The sequence below is a fragment of the Capricornis sumatraensis genome, chromosome 2 (assembly GCF_032405125.1).
Source record: "Capricornis sumatraensis isolate serow.1 chromosome 2, serow.2, whole genome shotgun sequence".
Classification (NCBI taxonomy): Eukaryota; Metazoa; Chordata; class Mammalia; order Artiodactyla; family Bovidae; genus Capricornis; species Capricornis sumatraensis.
Genome location: NC_091070.1, coordinates 52,993,910 through 53,013,980, shown reverse-complemented (window position 1 = coordinate 53,013,980; position 20,071 = coordinate 52,993,910). Strand labels below are relative to the sequence as shown.

The 20,071-nt window shown below is 37.0% G+C and overlaps 1 protein-coding gene across 1 annotated transcript in view; it reads left to right on the top strand.

Moving 5' to 3' along the window:
* Positions 1 to 20,071, top strand: part of ICE2 (interactor of little elongation complex ELL subunit 2) — a 65,447-nt gene that overhangs the window by 11,961 nt on the left and 33,415 nt on the right. The window contains exons 6-9 of the mRNA XM_068965397.1: positions 10,610 to 10,747; positions 11,350 to 11,466; positions 11,645 to 11,804; positions 12,757 to 12,938. Coding sequence (XP_068821498.1) covers positions 10,610 to 10,747; positions 11,350 to 11,466; positions 11,645 to 11,804; positions 12,757 to 12,938 — 597 coding nt within the window. The remainder of the gene's footprint in view (positions 1 to 10,609; positions 10,748 to 11,349; positions 11,467 to 11,644; positions 11,805 to 12,756; positions 12,939 to 20,071) is intronic.

Sequence of the window (20,071 nt, the reverse complement as noted above, 5' to 3'; positions counted from 1 at the left end):
TTGGTCGTTCGGGCTTTCTTTTGTCTGTTTTTAAATTTTATGTGAATTATTATTATTTTTAAATATTTATGTATTTATTTATCTGGCTGCGTTGAGTCTTAGTTGTGGCACGTGGGATCTCTGTTGTGTCATGTGGGATCTTTCATGGCAGGGCACAGACTCTCTAGTTGTGGCACATAGGCTCCAGGGTGTGGCGTGTAAGCTTGGTTTCTCCATGGCCTGTGGGATCTTAGTTCTCTGACTAGGGATCAAACTCACAGACCCTGCATTGCAAGGTGTTTTCTTAACCAGTGGACCACCTGGAGAGTACCCTCTTTTGTACTATGTGAACAGAATTCTTGCTTTACTCAATAGTATGTTAGTGAGTTTATGTATATGTATGTGTGTAGTTGTATTTCATTTATTTTCATTTCTGTATACTTACGAATGCACATAAATAGTTTATTCTGTTGATCAAAATTTGGGCTGTTTGTACAGAGAATAGAGTTACAGACTTGGGGAGAGGGGAGGAGAGGGTGAGATGTGTGGGAAGAGTAAGTAACATGGAAACTTACATTACCATATATAAAATAGATAGCCAATAGGAATTTGCTGTATGGCTCAGGAAACTCAAACAGGGGCTCTGTATCAGAGGGATGGGGAGGGAGATAGGAGGGAGGCTCAAAAGGCAGGGGATATATGCATACCTATGGCTGATTCATGTTGAGGTTTTCCAGAAAACAGCAAAATTCTGTAAAGCAATTATCCTTCAATTAAAAAATAAATAAATTTTTAAAAATTGGGACTCTTTCTAGATTTGAGCTATTCAAGGCAGTGCCCCTGTGAAAATTGTCATACATGTCTCTTCGTGCACGTGTGCACACATTTCTACTGGATATATGATTAGGAATGAAATTGTGGGTATAGAATAGGCACATCTTCAACTTCAGTAGATGATGTTAGACTGTTTTCCAAACTGGTTATGCCACTTTACATTCTACCCATCAGATTTTGAGAAGTTTTTACTCCATATTTTCAACAAATTGATACTTAGTCATGTTAGTTTTAATCAAGCTAGAGGATAGGGTGCTCTGTACAAAAGACTGTATATCTTTTCATGTGTCTTTTGGTCATTTCTTGTGAATTGATTGTTCAGGTTTTTCCCTTTATTCTATAGTATTTTCCCTTTTTGTTACTAATTTGTGGGAGTTTTTTGAATATTCTAAATACAAAAGTTTTATGGCTTGAATGTGAAGATAGCTGAGCGCCGAAGTATTGATGCTTTTGAACTGTGGTGTTGGAGAAGACTCTTGACAGTCCCTTGGACTGCAAGGAGATCCAACCAGTCCATTCTGAAGGAGATCAGCCCGGGATTTCTTTGGAAGGAATGATGCTAAAGCTGAAACTCCAGTACTTTGGCCACCTCATGCAAAGAGTTGACTCTTTGGAAAAGACTCTGATGCTGGGAAGGATTGGGGGCAGGAGGAGAAGGGGATGACAGAGGATGAGATGGCTGGATGGCATCACTGACTCGATGGACATGAGTCTGAGTGAACTCTGGGAGTTGATGATGGACAGGGAGGCCTGGCGTGCTGCGATTCATGGAGTCGCAAAGAGTTGGACACGACTGAGCAACTGAACTGATAGTAGTCCCTCCTTCAATGCAGTTTCACTTTCCTCAGTTTCAGTTATCCATGAATGGAAAATTGCAGAAATAATTCATCACATATCATTTTGAGTAGCATGATGAACTCTCAGCATCCTGCTTCAGCCCACCTGGAATGCGAATCGTCCTTTTGTCTAGCATCTCCCACCCATGAGTCTCTTAGTAACCACCTCGATTATCAGATGACCATTGAGGTAACACAGTGCTTGTGTTCAAGTCACCCTTACTTTGCTTGATAATAGCCCAGTAGTGCCAGTGTAGTGACGCTGGCAATTTGGGTATGTCATAAAGAAGCCATAGAGCGTTTCCTTTAAGTAAAAAGGTGAAAGTTCTGAACTTAGTAAGGAGAGAACAAAAATCATATGCTGCAGGTGCTAAAATTTACATCAGAAACGAATCTTCTATCCATGAAATTATAACGAAGGAAAAAGAAATTTGTGTTTTGTTGCCCCACCTCAAACTGCCAAAGTTACAGCTGCAGTTAAGACTGATGAGACCTTGATTTTGTAATATATTTTGAAGGCAGAGGCCACATGCCCATAACTTATTACAATATCACTATAATTCTGTTTTTATTGTTTTTAGTCTCTTACTGTGCCTAATTTTTAAATTTATCATAGATATATACGGACAGGAAATGATATTTGGTTTTACCCATGATTTCAGACATCCACTGCGGATCTTAGAGTATATCCCCCCTGGATAAAGGAAACTACTGTATACATTGGAAATTTTTTCCTTTACCTGATAAAACAGTTTCTTTTAATCTACAAGTTACCACCCATATTTTTTTTTCCCTTTAACTATCTTATCAAGAACCTGGATCATTTGACCTATAGACTCTCCTACAGTCTAGATTTTGATAATTACATATTCATAATAATCCTCAACATGTTCCTCTTTGCTCTATAGTTCTTAGAAATTGTCAACTGGATCCAAAACTTGATCAGAATTATAGTCTTGCCAAAGGGATTGAACATATAGATGGTGGTGTATTCTTTAATCAGGTGTCACATGTCTGATTTTGAGATGTTAGGAGCTATTGATGTTTAATGCTTGGATACATTGATTCACTTGGTCTGCAAAATTATAAGATTCTGTTTGCATCATTTATTTTTATTCATTAGTTGGAATAATTTTATAAAGATATTTTTCCTCATCTACTGTTTGGCTTCCCTTTTCATGTAGCAGAAAAAATGCTAGATTCTTTATCAGTTTTCAAAAACATAATTGGCCCCTTCTTACTTTACAATGGTGATCACTGTTTTTTTTAAAAATATTATTGAATCATGAAGATAAGTATACTTGATGGGTTTTAGTCCACTACAATTATCCTTTTTGAAATTCAGATAATACCAGCTTTGAACAGTGATGGGTTCTTCATACTGGCTTCGAGTCATTCTAGTAGTCTTTGAAGCTTGTTTTGTACAATACCTAACCGAGCCCTGGAATCAAGAATCTCCTAGAGCCTTAGTTTCTAGTGGTATTTCAAGACTGCAGTCTGGGCACTGGGGATGCTCACTGCACCTAGGTTGATCAGTGTTTCTGAGAACATTTCAGTTTATGGAGCTAGAAAAAGTATATTTTAAAGAGAAAAATGGACTTACCTGGTGGTCCACTGGCTAAGACTCCATGCTCCCAATTCAGGGGGCCTGGGTTCAATCCCTAATAAGGCAGCTATATCCCCCATGCCACAACTAAGACCCGGCGCATCCAAATAAATAAAAGTTTTTAAAGCTTTTTATTTTGTATTGGTTTATAGCCGATTAACAATGTTGTGATAGTCTCAGGTGAACAGCGAAGGGACTTGGCCATACATGTACATGTATCCATTCTCCCCCAAACTCCTCTCTCATCCAGGCTGCCACCTAACATTGAGCAGAGTTCCATGTGCATGTTCTGTTGGTTATCCATTTTAAATATATCAGTGTGTACATGACCACACCAAACTACCTAGCTGTCCCCTATCCCTTTGAAACAGTGTATTTTCTCTGGATATATGCCCAGGAATGTGATTGTAGGGTCATATGATAATCCTGTCTCTTTCTTAAACCAACCTGCATTATTATTTTATATGGGCAATATTTATCTTCATTTAGCTACAAATTAGGACCTTTTTTTTGCCTTTCCATCTCTTACTTTTCAAATATACATTCTGAGATCTTCTTCATTATTCCTAAAATGCTTTATGTTCTAGATGTTGCTTTCGTGAAAATCTCCTGGTAGTGAATGATCTTTTTTGTTTACCTGGAAATATTTTTACTTTGTTCTCATTTTAATAAGATAGCTTTAGTCCATACATGGTTCTAAGTTGACAGTTTGTTTTATTTCTCAGTGTTTGATGATATAATTCTCCTGTTTCTGGCTCATGTATTATTATTGAAAAATGTTTAACTGTCAGTTTCTTTTAGGGAATCTGTCTTTTCTTTCTGATTGCTCTTTATTTTTGATATATTACAGTGTCATTACAATGTACTTTATAAAAAGAAAATCCTACTTGGTTCATTGTGTCTCTTTAATCTGTATATTTAAATTCATAATCAATTCTTTAAAATTCTCAGCCATTTTCTTTTCTTCTTTTTTACTTTACAATGTTGTATTGGTTTTGCCATACATCAACATGAATCCACCATGGGTGTACACGTGTTCCCCATCCTGAACCCCCCTCCCTCCTCCCTCAGCCATTTTCAATTAATTGCTTCTTTTTCATTTTCTCAAGTCTTTTTTTGGGATTCCCAAACTTACTAGGTTTCAGTCTTTATTATATTTCTCTTTTTTTGGTGTGGTAAAATATATAACAAAATTTACCATTTTAACCATTTTTAAGGATCGTTCAGTAGCATTAAATACTTGAACACTGTTGTGAATAGATTTTCATTATTCATTCCCAGACTATTCCGTCTTCTCAAACTGAAACTATATTCATTAAATAACTCATCATTTGCCCTCCACCCAGTCCCTTACAACCACCATTCTACTTTTTATTTCTATGATTTTAACTTCACTAGATTCCTTATATAAGTGGAGTCGTTACAGTGTTTGTCCTTTGGTGATTGGTTTATTTTACTTAGCATAATGTCTTCAGAATTCAACCATGTTGTAGCTTGTGTCAGAATTTCCTTACCTTTTTAAAAAATTCATTTTAATTATGGTAAAATACATATAACATTAAATTTACTGGCTTAATCATTTTTTAAATATGCAGTTCTATAGTATCAACTACATTCATATTTTTGTATGGCCAATCTCCAGAACTCTTTTCATCCTATAAAACTGAGACTATCACTGTCTCTGAACTGTTTCTATTCACAACACTTTTGAAACCATTTATGTGGGATTTTTCCCTCATACCAATCTATTTTCCAACTCTTGAGACACTGAGCCCAGAGTTTCCATGACTCACCCCTGCCTTGAGTTCCATAATTGGGTAGAATGGCTTAGAGAACACAGGAAAGTATTTTACCCACTATTTTCAGTTTAATATAAAGAATACAACTGAGGAACAGCCAAATGGAAGAGAAAGGTGCATAGCGCAAGTTGTGAGGGAAGAGGCATGGAGCTTCCATGCCCTTTCCAAGCACACTACCCTCCCAGACCTCTGTGTCTTCAACCCAGAAGATCTCTGGATTCCATTCTTGAGATTGTTGAGGGGGCTTCTATGGAGATTACTTAGTGATATGCTTGATTATATCATTGGCTACTTGTGACCAGCTGCCTATGGGCCTTTTGTCATCTCATTAGCATAAAGAAGGCATTCTTATCACTTAGGAGATTCCAAGAGCTTTAGGAGATCTATGTCAGGAATAAGGAACAAACGCAAACTAGTTCTCATTGTATCACACACCATTTACTTTCTGTCTCTAAATTTGTCTGCTGTAAATACCCCCATATAAGTGGAATCATATAGTATTTGTCTTTTTGTGATTGACTTACTTTACTTACCATAATGTCCTCAATATTCATCCAGCTGTAGTGTGTGGCAGAACTTCCTTTCTAAGGCTGAATATTCCATTGTATGTATATGGACATTTTGCTTATCCGTTCACCCATTGATGGACACTTGATTTGCTTCTGTTTTGAATAATGTTGCTGTGAATGTGGGTATACAAATATCTATTAAGATCTCTGCTTCTCAAGCAGTAAATGTAGCACTCTGATGTTCAGCTCCCAACATAATCTTAGAACTAGTTGAGACATTTGCTCTCAAGCCACTTCATGTGTTTCTTACTGCTCACTGCTCCTGTTTTTCCTCATTCTAGGTATTTGGAGTTTATTTAGTTATGGTTCTTGGAGATTCTTCTCACTTTTACCAAGCCCAGCAATGCATGAAAGTAGCTAGTTGTAACCTAGCAATGTTACTTGGATAACATTGCTACGTAACCTATCTGAGTTATTTGGATAAGAGTGCTGTTCAAGATACTACTTTAGTATATTGCCAGAAGTAGTGTCTGTTAAATGTTAAGCTTGAAACATGTATGAAAATGTATTTCATACATGTGATGAAAATGCATAGTCATTTTCGTCTTTCTTCATAATCGTGTACATGTATGTGTTTTTGGTGTTTTTAATTTTCAAGATACTTTGAATGTTAAATAATATTCATGGGTGGGTGATGGGGATCAGCCTGAATCTCTTAACCTCATTTGTTCACTCTTAGTTGTTTTTCCAATGTAAGTAACTGCTGCTGCTGCTGCTAAGTCGCTTCAGTTGTGTCCGACTGTGCAACCCCATAGACGGCAGCCCATGAGGCTCCCCCGTCCCTGGGATTCTCCAGGCAAGAACACTGGAGTGGCTTGCCATTTCTTTCTCCAGTGCGTGAAAGTGAAGTCGCTCAGTCGCATCCATATTAATTAAAAATGTTAAGTTAAATAGTTTAAATAAGATCTTTTAGTTACTTTATACCTACCAGCTGTGAAATACCTTTCAGTTCAGTTCAGTTCAGTTGCTCAGTCGTGTCCGATTCTGCGACGCCATGAATCGCAGCACGCCAAGCCTTCCTGTCCATCACCATCTCCTGGAGTTCACTCAGACTCGCATCCATCGAGTCTGTGATGCCATCCAGCCATCTCATCCTCGGTCGTCCCCTTCTCCTCCTGCCCCCAATCCCTCCCAGCATCAGAGTCTTTTCCAATGAGTCAACTCTTCGCATGAGGTGGCCAAAGTACTGGAGCTTCAGCTTTAGCATCATTCCTTCCAGAGAAATCCCGGGCTGATCTCCTTCAGAATGGACTGGTTGGATCTCCTTGCAGTCCAAGGGACTCTCAAGAGTCTTCTCCAACACCACAGTTCAAAAGCATCAGTTCTTCGGCCCTCAGGCTTCTTCACAGTCCAACTCTCACATCCATACATGACCACTGGAAAAACCATAGCCTTGACTAGACGGACCTTAGTCGGCAAAGTAATGTCTCTGCTTTTGAATATACTATCTCTGTTGGTCATAACTTTTCTTCCAAGGAGTAAGCGTCCTTTAATTTCATGGCTGCAGTCACCATCTGCAGTGATTTTGGAGCCCAAAAAAATAAAGTCTGACACTGTTTCCACTGTTTCCGCATCTATTTCCCATGAAGTGATGGGACCAGATGCCATGATCTTCGTTTTCTGAATGTTGAGCTTTAAGCCAACTTTTTCACTCTCCTCTTTCACTTTCATCAAGAGGCTTTTTAGCTCCTCTTCACTTTCTGCCATAAGGGTGGTGTCATCTGCATATCTGAGGTTATTGATCTTTATCCCGGCAGTCTTGATTCCAGCTTGTGTTTCTCCCAGCCCAGCATTTCTCATGATGTACTCTGCATAGAAGTTAAATAAGCAGGGTGACAGTATACAGCCTTGACGTACTCCTTTTTCTATTTGGAACCAGTCTGTTGTTCCATGTCTAGTTCTAACTGTTGCTTCCTGACCTGCATACAGATTTCTCAAGAGGCAGGTTAGGTGGTCTGGTATTCCCATCTCTTTCAGAATTTTCCACAGTTTATTGTGATCCACACAGTCAAAGGCTTTGGCATAGTTAATAAAGCAGAAGTAGATAATACTGTATAATATACCTGTTCACTTCAGTTGCTCAGCCCTGTCCGACTCTTTGCGACCCCATTAACCTCAGCACACCAGGCCCTCTGTCCATCACCAACTCCTGGAGTCCACCCAAACCCATGTCCATTGAGTTGGTGATGCCATCCAACCATCTCATCCTCTGTCATCCCCTTCTCCTCCTGCTGTCAATCTTTTCCAGCATCAGGGTCTTTTCAAATGAGTCAGCTCTTCACATCAGGTGGCCAAAGTATTGGAGTTTCAGCTTCAGCATCAGTCCTTCCAATGAATACCCAGGACTGATCTCCTTCAGGATGGACTGGTTGGATCTCCTTGTAGTTGAAGTGATTCTCAAGAGTCTTCTCCAACACCACAGTTCAAAAGCATCAATTCTTCTGCGCTCAGCTTTCTTTATAGTCCAACTCTCACATCCATAGACGACCACTGGAAAACCATAGACTTGACTAGAGGTTCCTTTGTTGACAAAGTAATGTCTTTGCTTTTTAATATGCTGTCTAGGTTGGTCATAACTTTCCTTCCAAAGGGTAACTTTCCTTCCTTTTAATTTCATGGCTGCAGTCACCATCTGCAGTGATTTTTGGAGCCCAGAAAAATAAAGTCAGCCACTGTTTCCACTGTTTCCCCATCTATTTCCCATGAAGTGATGGGACCGGATGCCATGATCTTCGTTTTCTGAATGTTGAGCTTTAAGCCAACTTTTTCAGTCTCCTCTTTCACTTTCATCAAGAGGCTCTTTAGTTCTTCTTCTTCACTTTCTGCCATAATCATGGTGTCATCTGCATATCTGAGGTTATTTATATTTCTCCCGGCAATCTTGATTCCAGCCCCTGAGAATAGGTATAAAACTGTCATAGATTTACACTGAATTTTTCTCTTGCCCTGATTACTGAGTAAACTTACTTAAAGAGCACTGTGACACTCAACAGAGTTTTACCAAGAAAGATGTTCAGATAAGTATCTAATCAGGACAGTCTGTATGTCACATAGTTCTTATATATCTTTTGCATGTTCAAATTTTTGTAATGACTACTTTAGGACAGGAATGTTAGAGGTGAAAGTTGACTAATATTATAAATGAGGAGCAAAGATATTATGCAGATCTGAGTTTGCAGTTAACTAGGTTTTTGTTGTTAATATTTATTTGGCTGCACCTGTCTTAGTTGCGGCATGTAGGATCTAGTTCCCTGACCAGAGATTAAACGCAGACCCCCTGCTTTGGGAGCACATATTCTCAGCCACTGGACCACCAGGAAAGTCCCTTGACTAGGGTTATTAAAAACAAACAGATTCTCCATGTTATCCTACATATGCCTTAACTGCAAGTAATGTGTGTGTGTGTGTGTTAATTGCTCAGTCACGTCCAACTCTTGCTACCCCATGGACTGGAGCCTGTCCGGCTCCTCTGTCCCTGGAATTCTCCAGGTGGGAATACTGGAGTGGGTAGCCATTCCCTTCTCCAGGAGATCTTCCCAACCCAGGGCTCAAACCCAGATCTCCTGCATTGTAGGCATATCCTTTACCATCTGAGCCACTGGTGAAGCCCAGTTGCAAATAATATCCTGAGTTAAATATCAGCGTCATTATTAAAAAGCATAGAATTGAGGGGGAAATTGTGAAAGATAGCAGGGAGAGAGGATTAAAGAAGAGGAGAAGATACGAAACTAGGTTTGAAAAGGTATTGGAGTAAGGATACTGATTTGTAATGACACATTTTATAAATGTCTGAAGGGAAACGGGATATAAAATACAAAAGTGTACTTATTGCTAAAAGCTTTTGTGATATAAACTATATTCTAAAAGGTTCAGATTAAAGTATTGAGAGATGAAGAAAAAACATCCATTTGGTCCTCCATATCTGCCAATTCTGTGTCAGTCGATATGGATGGCTGATGGTACTATATACCATTTTATGTGAGCCATTTGAGCATCCTCAGATTTTGGTGTCCATGGGAGATTCCAGAGATACCGAGACAATTGTATCTTAGAAGATAATGTAGTGTGTATGGTTTTACATTATTTACTCCCCTACCCCCTCCAAAATTGCTGTGCTTCTTTGAGTTATTTACGTGTCATCACAAGTGGCATATATTCTGTTTGGGTGAAACAGTGACTTTTCCTTCCTCATTACATTTCCTTGTAAGTCATTAATATTTTGAGAACATTTTGGAGAGAAGAAAATAAAAATTAGTTATAACCTTTCTCATTTAGTTTTCAGACGATTAGAATAACCTGTAAGATAACTACTTCATTAATTCATTGTGCTTGGAAATCTTTTTAGGGTATTAAACTTATTTCTAATCATTCATGTAGCTGATTTTATTGCCACAAAGTATGTTAAAATTTTCACATGTCTCTATTTCTTTGACAGTTTCTTAAATAGCATAGAAAATATGTCTTCTCTAACTTTAAATTCTAGGGCTTACTTGATAGCTCAGTTGTTAAAGAATACGCCTACAATGCAGGAGACCCCGGTTCAATTCCTGGGTTGGGAAGATCCACTGAAGAAGGGATAGGCTACCCACTCCAGTATTCTTTGGCTTCCCTTGTGGCTCAGCTGGTAAAGAATCTGCCTGCAGTGCAAGAGATGTGGGTTCGATCTCTGGGGTGGGAAGATCCCCTGGAGAAGGGAGAAGCTACCCACTCCAGTATTCTGGCCTGGAGAATTCTAATACAGTTGCTACTTTTAGGATTATTAAACATCATTTTTTAAAGAAATTAAGCTAAAAAGAATTGTTATGAAAAATAAGAGTTTGAATCAAATGAAGAATATACAGTATGGCTGAGTTATTAGAAGTTCAGTTAATGAATGAGGCTCATACTTGAAATAAATAATTATATAGTCATATGTAACTAAATTATCTTTGTTGCATTGTTAGAGAAGTACAGTAAAAATGAATTCTCTTAATTTTTAATGTTTAGCAAATTTTAAAAGCTTGTATTGAACAAGTGAAAAAGTACCCAGAATTCTATACGCTCCATGAAGTCACCAGCTTAATGGGATTCTTCCCATTCAGAATAGAGATGGGATTCAAGTTAGAAAAAACTCTTCTTGCATTGGTAAGTTTTGTCATATGAAAATAAAAATAAACATTTTTGTCTGAAATATCATTTATATTTCACATAGAAACATAATTTAAATATATTTCAGTATTTATGCTTAAATTTTGAGCAGTAGCAAGATGTAATTTTTAAAATATGCAACACATATGTGTCCCCTTTTATTTTATGGCTACAAGTATTTGATGTTTTAAAAATTATTTCTACTAGCTTTATTTCTTGATTTTCTTAGTTTCTATCTTTTTTAATGTTCCTGAATACAAGCAAAAAGCCCCTTTAAAGGATTTTACTCACAATCATATTGGAAGTATGTGTGTGGAGAAGATACCTTCTTTTACACCTGGTTATGAGTTGTACTGAATAAAATGAGAGGTTAGAATTTGAAGTGACAGAAAATTCCATGGCATCCTTATCTTGGATCCTTTTTTAAAAACATACATATGGTGATTGTCAAGTAAAAAACGTGAAAGTCTTGTCTTAAGAAGGCTCTAAATTTGATAGTTTGCATTTAGTAGAATGAAGAATTTTAAGTTTAATGAAAGATACTTCAGGAAAAAATACATCAAGATTTTTCTATAAAACATTCATTTTTTCTTACTTAGGGAAGTGTAAAATATGTGAAAACAGTATTTCCCTCAATGCCTGCAAAGTTGCAGCTGTCGAAAGATACCATACTATCCACTGAAACACCAGAACAAATAGCTGCAGCTATGCATTATGTAAGTAGTAAGATGGTTTGGGATCTTCCTTAAAACTTTATGAAGTAATCTTCTTTACCTCATAAAGTGCATGTAAACTGATTGTTCTAAAGTATCCTTTCTTAATTTCTCCCTTCTCATTACTTAGTCAAAGTTTCCAAAAGTATAATCAAATAACAAGTTTTATGTTGTTTTTCAGGACATTAGTGAAGACCCAAATGCAGAGAAGCTTGTTGCAAGATACCACCCTCAGATAGCTTTAACTAGTCAATCATTATTTACCTTATTAAATAATCATGGACCAAGCTACAAGGAACAGTGGGAAATTCCAGTGTGTATTCAAGTAATACCTGTTGCAGGTGTGTGATTTGCCATGTCAAGTAATGTTCTCAAAAGAGGAGTTCAAACAGTTCTCTTTAAGCTCTCTAAATACAGGTGGTCATTTGTCAAATACAAAAAGCTTAAATTTTGATTTAAGGAGGATGTAAATTTGACAGTTATGTTCAGGAGAACTTTTTATTATATAGTGCTGCTCTAGAATTGACTCTCATAAGTGAGTTATTAGATCTCCAGGACCTGTATGCATGCTAGGTTTGTGAGAAGTAGAGAAAAAAATTATAGTTTAGGGTGGCCAGAACATACGAAATGGGAAAGGTTTTTCTGTCTTTCACTGAAATGAAAGGAATGTAATATTTTATTAGACAGCCTCAAATGGATTAGTTTTCAGGGCTTGTTTACTTACCTATTATTGGAATTCAGATTTAAAGTAAGTCTATACTTATAAACATAAGATAGTCTCTCTCTTGACAGTAAAATTAGTGTTTACACATGAATTCTGTATCAAATATTTTTTCCCGTCTGTTTTTGTTCATATTTAATAGATTTTTGTATCTTCTAAAATTAATATTCTTATATGTAATAGCACAATTCTAGTAAATGAAGGACTATGTCTAAAAATAAAACTACAAATTAGGGTTAAATATGATATATTCTCTGGTAACCATTTTATCACTTTTTGAAAGTATAACTCAAGAGTAACTGAGTAATAATGGCAGTAAAAGCATAATATTAATAATAACAGAAAGTCCTCTAAAAACTTGTTAGAAACAGAACATATTTTTTTGCCAGTAAGAATTTCTTGCCCTTAGATCTCTAAATTTCTTCATGTTCAAGGTACATGTATGGGACATGTGCTTCCACTTTCCTATCCTGTGTCTCTTTGTTTAGTAATTCTTCTGTTGTACATCCTATATTGTTTTATTTTTTATGACTACTACAAACTAATCACTCCCATTCTTTTTCTGTTTTGAGGTTCAAAACCAGTTAAAGTAATTTATATTAATTCACCACTTCCCCAAAAGAAAATGACAGTGAGAGAGAGAAATCAAATCTTCCATGAAGTTCCCTTAAAATTTATGATGTCCAAAAATACATCTGTTCCAGTGTCTGCAGTATTTATGGACAAACCAGAAGAATATATATCTGAAATGGATGTATGTAACACTTTATTTTTTTTTCCTTAAGAGAATGTGCTTGTTTATCCTTTTAAAGTGTAATGTTTTACTACAAGTCTCTAAATCTGGTAGTTAAAAATATAAATGTTAGATTAAAAGTTAAAGTTGAACCCCTGGTGGATCTAGACTTTAGACAGCTAATTTAACCTTCGGCCTCAGTTTTCTACTATTATGGAAGAAGGATGATAATACCTGCTTCATAAAATTACTGTCAGGATTAAATTTGAAATTTATACATAAAATGTTGAGCACAGTCTTTAGTAGAATTTATATACTAAAAACTCAGTAATGGTGGTCAGTGTGGTAATGGTTTTATTTAATTGGTTTCATTAGTATTCAATAGTTTTTAGGTATGAAAAGGATCAGATGAGTTTGATTGATGCAGAAAGTATTTAGCCCTAATTGTTAATCCTTATTAGTATATACTTATTATCTATGTGACCTTAGGCAAACTATATAATCTATCTGTGTCTAGTTTGCTCACCTCTAAGATGGATATCATGATAACCTGGGCTGCCCAGGTGACTCAGTGATAAAGAATCTATCTGCCGCTGCAGGAGACACAGGTTCGATCCCTGAGCAGGAAAGATCCTCTGGAGGAGGAAAATGGCATCCCACTCCAATATACTTCCCAGGGTAATCCCATGAACAGAGGAGCCTGGGCTACAGTCTGTGGTGTCACAAAGAATCAGACACAATTGAGCATGTAGGCACACATAATGATAACCTAACTCGTAGAATTATTTGAGGTTAAATGAGTTAATGCATCTAAAGCATTTAGAACAATGCTTGGCATTTCATAAATAAAAACCTTTATTATTTTGTGTATTGTAAATGTTTTCCCATGATTATTAGAGTAAGACATTCTATTTTACAAAACTTTTATTTATTTATCCCACAAATATTTATTGAGCAGATACTATTGCATGCACTGAGGATACAACAGTAAATAAAAATAAAGTCTCTTTTTTCTCAGAATTTACATCAGTGTCAGGACACATAATTAAAACAGTATTAAAAACAAATATTAATAAATGCTATGCAGAAAAATGGAGCAGATTAGGGAAAAGAGATGAGAATAGGATTCATGATCAGGAACACTTTTCAAGGACAGGAATATGAAAAAGGACTTGAATAAAATGAGAGAGCAAACCAGATTAGAAAATAAAATAGGAAAATGTTGTTCTTATTTACACATAAGAACTCATACTTTTTAAAGAATATTGACCTTTTGTTTTTCATGTTGGCCTATGTATTTTTTGGTTTACTATTTGCCTTTCAATGTTTTTATGATGTGTATGTCATAAAGCACTTCCAACCTTTCTTAAGTTTTTATAGGTTGTTTTCTGTTTTGTTTTACATTTTAAAATCTACCTAAAACTCACATTGATGTGAGATGAATGTCAGTAACAAGTACTATGAAAAAAATAAAGTAGGTTAAGAGGGATAAAAAATGACAGAGTAACTTCTTTCAGTAATGGCAGGCCAGACAATTTGGACCATCCATTACTGATGTCAACTGAAAAACACTGTACTTATTATATAAATTTATTTCTTAGAATCATCAAAGACCTAACAAGATAAGGGGAACTTATCTAGGACTGAGATAGTAAAGAAAACTGGAATCCAGGTTGGTAAGCCTGTCATGTAGGGTAATTTTGCCCTAATGATATTTGCCAGTTCTGAAGAGGCAACAGAAAATGTGCTTTTTGGCAGCATCACAGGACCAGTCACTTTTCCACCATGAGCTTGGACCCTGCAGGGCTGAACCCCAGGAGTAAGAATGAACCAGAAATAAATCGGCTTTCTCATAGATTGTATCCAGGGTTTCTAGGCCTTGAACTTGGATTCAGATGCTTTTGGGTTGCTGGTATCTCCAGATACCTAGCAAAAACAAGTGAAAATAATTCTTAGAGGAACAGAATGACATTTTGAGCTTCATATTATTTCTACAAATAACTTTCAAATATAGCATCCGGAAAGCATTTAAAGATAAGTAGACACTGAAGGAGACTGGATACTCTTGAGTAAGAACCATTACAAACAATGATTTGATAAAGAACTAAGTTTAAAAAATTTTAGTGAAAAATATATCAAGTACAGTTAAGAATTCTGTAAAGATGGTTATTAGCACATTAGAAAAAAATTGATACAAGAATTAATAAACTGAAGTTGGGTCTGAAATGACTATTTGTAGTGAAACACAAAAAACGAAAAGAAAATATGGAGAGTAGGGTACAAGGTATAGATAATATAGTGAGAATGTCCAACATTGGCATACTTTCACCCAAAAGGAAGGTATAAAAGAGATAATGGGACAAAACCATACTTGGAGACAAAAACTACTCTTAAAAGCCACCAAAGAACCAAAAGGCACATTGCCTGTAAAGGACTGAGAGTTAGACTGGCAAATAACTTCTAAACAACAACAATAGGAGCCAGGAAACTTGTTGGGACAGTATATTGTGGTGGGAGAAAATAGCCAGTGAAATATCCTTAAATAATAAAAAAAAGTAAAGATATTTTAAGGTATTAATAAAAACTGCCTTTGCTACTCGCAAACCCCCTCTAATGGATGTTCTTTGTTGTAGTGGTTAGTTGGTAAGTCATGTCCAACTCTTTGCAACCCTCTGAACTGTAGCCCTCAAGGCTCCTCTGTCCATGTGATTTCCCAAGCAAGAATACTAGAGTGGGTTGCCATTTCCTTCTCTGGGGGATCTTCCCAACCCAGGCATCGAACCCATGTCTGCTACATTGGCAGGCAGATTCTTTACCACTGAGCCACCAGGGAAGCCTGGATATTCTTTAAGCACAAGGAAAATAATCCCAGATGGAAAGAGGATGGTGAAAGATATCAGAATAAAAAAAGTGAAGATAATGTGGATGGACTCTAATTTGTAGGTAAGTACAGGGACACTCAGGACGTCAACATAGTTTTGAGATGACCTGGGCCCTAAGAACTCGAGAAACTAACCAACCAAAGTTCCTTCCAAGACAGAAGCCTTCACTCAGGAAAAATCGTTAGTGGTAAAGTCTGTATTGAGCAGAACAAGACATTAAAGGTAAAGGAAACATAAGTTTTCAGACAGTTGTGGTAGAGGGGAATTCAGTTCAGTTGAGTTTAGTCGCTCAGTCGTGTCCGACTCTTTGCGACCCCATGAATCGCAGCACACCAGGCCTCCCTGTCCATCACCAACTCCCGGAGTTCACTCAGACTCATGTCCATTGAGTCAGTGATGCCATCCAGCCATCTCATCCTCTGTCATCCCCTTCTCCTCCTGCCCCCAATCCCTCCCAGCATCAGAGTCTTTTCCAATGAGTCAGCTCTTTGCATGAGGTGGCCAAAGTACTGGAGTTTCAGCTTCAGCATCAGTCCTTCCAAAGAAATCCCAGGGCTGATCTCCTTCAGAATGGACTGGTTGGATTTCCTTGCAGTCCAAGGGACTCTCAAGAGTCTTCTCCAACACCACAGTTCAAAAGCATCAATTCTTCAGCCCGCAGCCTTCTTCACAGTCCAACTCTCACATCCATACATGACTACTGGAAAAACCATAGCCTTGACTAGACAGACCTTAGTCGGCAAAGTAATGTCTCTGTTTTTGAATATGCTGTCTAGGTTGGTCATAACTTTTCTTCCAAGAAGTAAGCGTCTTTTAATTTCATGGCTGCAGTCACCATCTGCAGTGATGTCGGATCCCAAAAAATAAAGTCTGACACTGTTTCCACTGTTTCCTCATCTATTTCCCATGAAGTGATGGGACCAGATGCCATGATCTTCGTTTTCTGAATGTTGAGCTTTAAGCCAACTTTTTCAGTCTCCTCTTTCACTTTCATCAAGAGGCTTTTTAGCTCCTCTTCACTTTCTGCCATAAGGGTGGTGTCATCTGCATATCTGAGGTTATTGATATTTCTCCCGGCAATCTTGATTCCAACTTGTGTTTCTTCCAGCCCAGCATTTCTCATGATGTACTCTGCATAGAAGTTAAATAAGCAGGATGACAATATACAGCCTTGACTTACTCCTTTTTCTATTTGGAACCAGTCTGTTGTTCCATGTCCAGTTCTCACTGTATCTTCCTGACCTGCATACAGATTTCTCAAGAGGCAGGTCAGGTGGTCTGGTATTCCCATCTCTTTCAGAATTTTCCACAGTTTATTGTGATCCACACAGTCAAAGGCTTTGGCATAGTCAATAAAGCAGAAATAGATGTTTTTCTGGAACTCTCTTGCTTTTTCCATGATCCAGAGGATGTTGGCAATTTGATCTCTGATTCCTCTGCCTTTTCTAAAACCAGCTTGAACATCAGGAAGTTCACGTACTAAAGATTTTATATGCACACACGAATGCAAACCATCCTTCATGCATACATACATATCTAGTGGTAACAATGAAACATGGGCTTAGAGCCGTGAGTCTATGAATGCTGTCCTGGGACAGTCCCACACAGGATTGTTCTCCTACAGGTAACAGTCTGAGCAGATAAACCCATCTCAAACATGAGAAGCAATAGAGGATTGTTAATGGAAGTTCTTACAAAGTTATTAGAGGAAAAAAACATGATTGCTGTAACATTTCTGCAGTCAAAAATTGTAAGAAGAAAGATGTACCAACAGAACAGAGGAAAGCTAATACGTTCATCGTTTACCCTAGAATTCTCACTTTTAGAAATGTAGCTCAAAGGTATTCTAGGAAAAAAATGAAATATTTGTGCAGGATATTCATTGCAGCTCTAAGGTATTTATTGGAAACAGTCCTCATGTCCCTTAATAGGGTATTTATTAAATAAGCTGTACATCTTCAGTTCAGTTCAGTGTCTCAGTCGTGTCTGACTTTTTGCGACCCCAAGAATTGCAGCACACCAGGCCTCCCTGTCCATCACCATCTCCCGGAGTTCACTCAGACTCATGTCCATCGAGTCCGTGATACCATCCAGCCATCTCATCCTCGGTCGTCCCCTTCTCCTCCTGCCCCCAATCCCTCCCAGCATCAGAGTCTTAGCCTACTATGAAACTGTTACAGGCACACATTGCTTTACTGTGCTTCAAAGATGCTGTTTTGGGTTTTTACAAATAGAAGGTTTCTGGTAACCCTGCATCAGGCAGGTCACTCATCGCCATTTTCCAACAGCATTTTCTCACTTCATGTCACTGTGACACATTTTGGTAATTCTCGAATATTTCAAAATAATTATATTTGTTATGGTGATCTGTGATTTTTGATGTGACTGTTACAACTTGCTGAAGGCTCAGATGATTGTTAGCACTTTTTAGCAGTGAAGTATTTCTTGATTAAGATGTATATACTTTTAAAGACATAATGTCATTGCACACTTAATAGACTATAATGTAAATATATCTTTATATGCCCTGGGAAACAAAAAAAATTGTGTGAGTCACTTTTTTTGTGATATTTGCTTTATTGGGGTGGTTTAGAACTGAAATGTACAATATCTCCAAAGTATGCCTATAAAAAGAATCAGAAAACTCTAGGTATGCAACTATAATGTGATATCCAATATATATTAAGTGAAAATGGTCATTCAGATAATTTAGTGACCAAAAATTTATATCATGTTCAGAAAGAATTGCCAAAAAATCTTAAATTTCGTTTAATAATCACATTGTTAGTAATGATATTGCTGTTCTTATTTTGAACATGTTAGATAGTATGATAAAACACACAAGTACTTATGTTTGTATTAGATACCAAGAATCGTAGCATAGGAGGTACAAATGCCAATCAAAGAAGCAAAAATCTTATAATAAAACTAGAATCATGTAAAAAAGATGAATTGAAGGTTTTCCCGTTGGCCCGAGATGTGTTAGCTTGACTGTCACAAAAAACAACTCTGCAGTAGATAAAACATATGAAATATGTTAAAATCCATGAATTTAAAGTAATATCTTTTTAAAAGAGTGTTAGTCACCTTCAGAGGATGCTAGTGTATCAAGTCATTATTCTGAAAACTTTTAAAATTTCAAATATGTGTCTTCTCCAGTACAAACTGTATTTCACAGTAATGCTACAATTTTACTGTCACCATTTTGCAGCTTCTAAGTGATTGTGAAAACATTAGTCACTGAGTCGAGTTCGACTCTTTGCAATCCCATGGGCTGTAGCCCACCAGCATTCCTCTGTCCGTGGAATTCTCTAGGGAAGAATACTGGAGTGGGTAGTCATTCCCTTCTCCAGGGGATCTTCCTGACCCAGGGATTGAACCCCAGTTTCCTGAATTGCAGGCATATTCTTTACCTTCTGAGCCACCAGAAAAGACCTTGCAACGCTTAATGAAATAGTAAATCTAGGCAGTGATCATCATCAATGACTGCTAAAATCATTAAAAGATCAGTAAGGAATTTTGATAGAATAGGTTGTTGACGCTTGATGAAGCAACAGAACAATTGTAGTATCACAAGAAGAAAGATAACCAAACATCATTAGCCTCCTGACTGAGGTGGGAGGTATACATTACCACATACAACATATGAAGATTTTTTAAAAATGTGCCTGAATCTGATCAAGCTATTAGATCATTTAATAGGAAATGTAGGAGAAGCATGTGTTCAATTATATCATGGGGATGCAAAATCCAGAATGTGGAAAATTCCACAGGATAACTGATCTAGTTTCTTCTACGGATATCTGGTGGATATGGGAACTGGCCGAGAGTAAGGGAGGGGCACGACTGAGCAACTGGACTGGACTGAAGGGAGGGGTTGTTGACAAAATTGAGAGACATCAACCAAATGTAAGAGTCAGGATCTAGGTGGGATCCGTATTCCAGTAAACAGTTGTAAAAAGAAATGTATCAGACTAGAAAACTTTAACACCGATTAGGTATTTCATGACATTAAGGAAGTGTTAATTTTATTGATATAATTAATATGTTTAACAGAAGAATCCTTTCATAAGCACATATTTACAGGTAAATACCATTTTTAATTTTACCCAAATTCTGTCAGCAGTGAGAGCATAATTTTTTAGTTCATTAATTTTGGTTTTATATTTATGAAATTTCATTATTTTGAATATATTATCCTTTACCTATTTCTTGAAAAGGCTATGAATGATACTTCGGATTTTTAATAACTCTTCTCATTTTTGTTGCTTT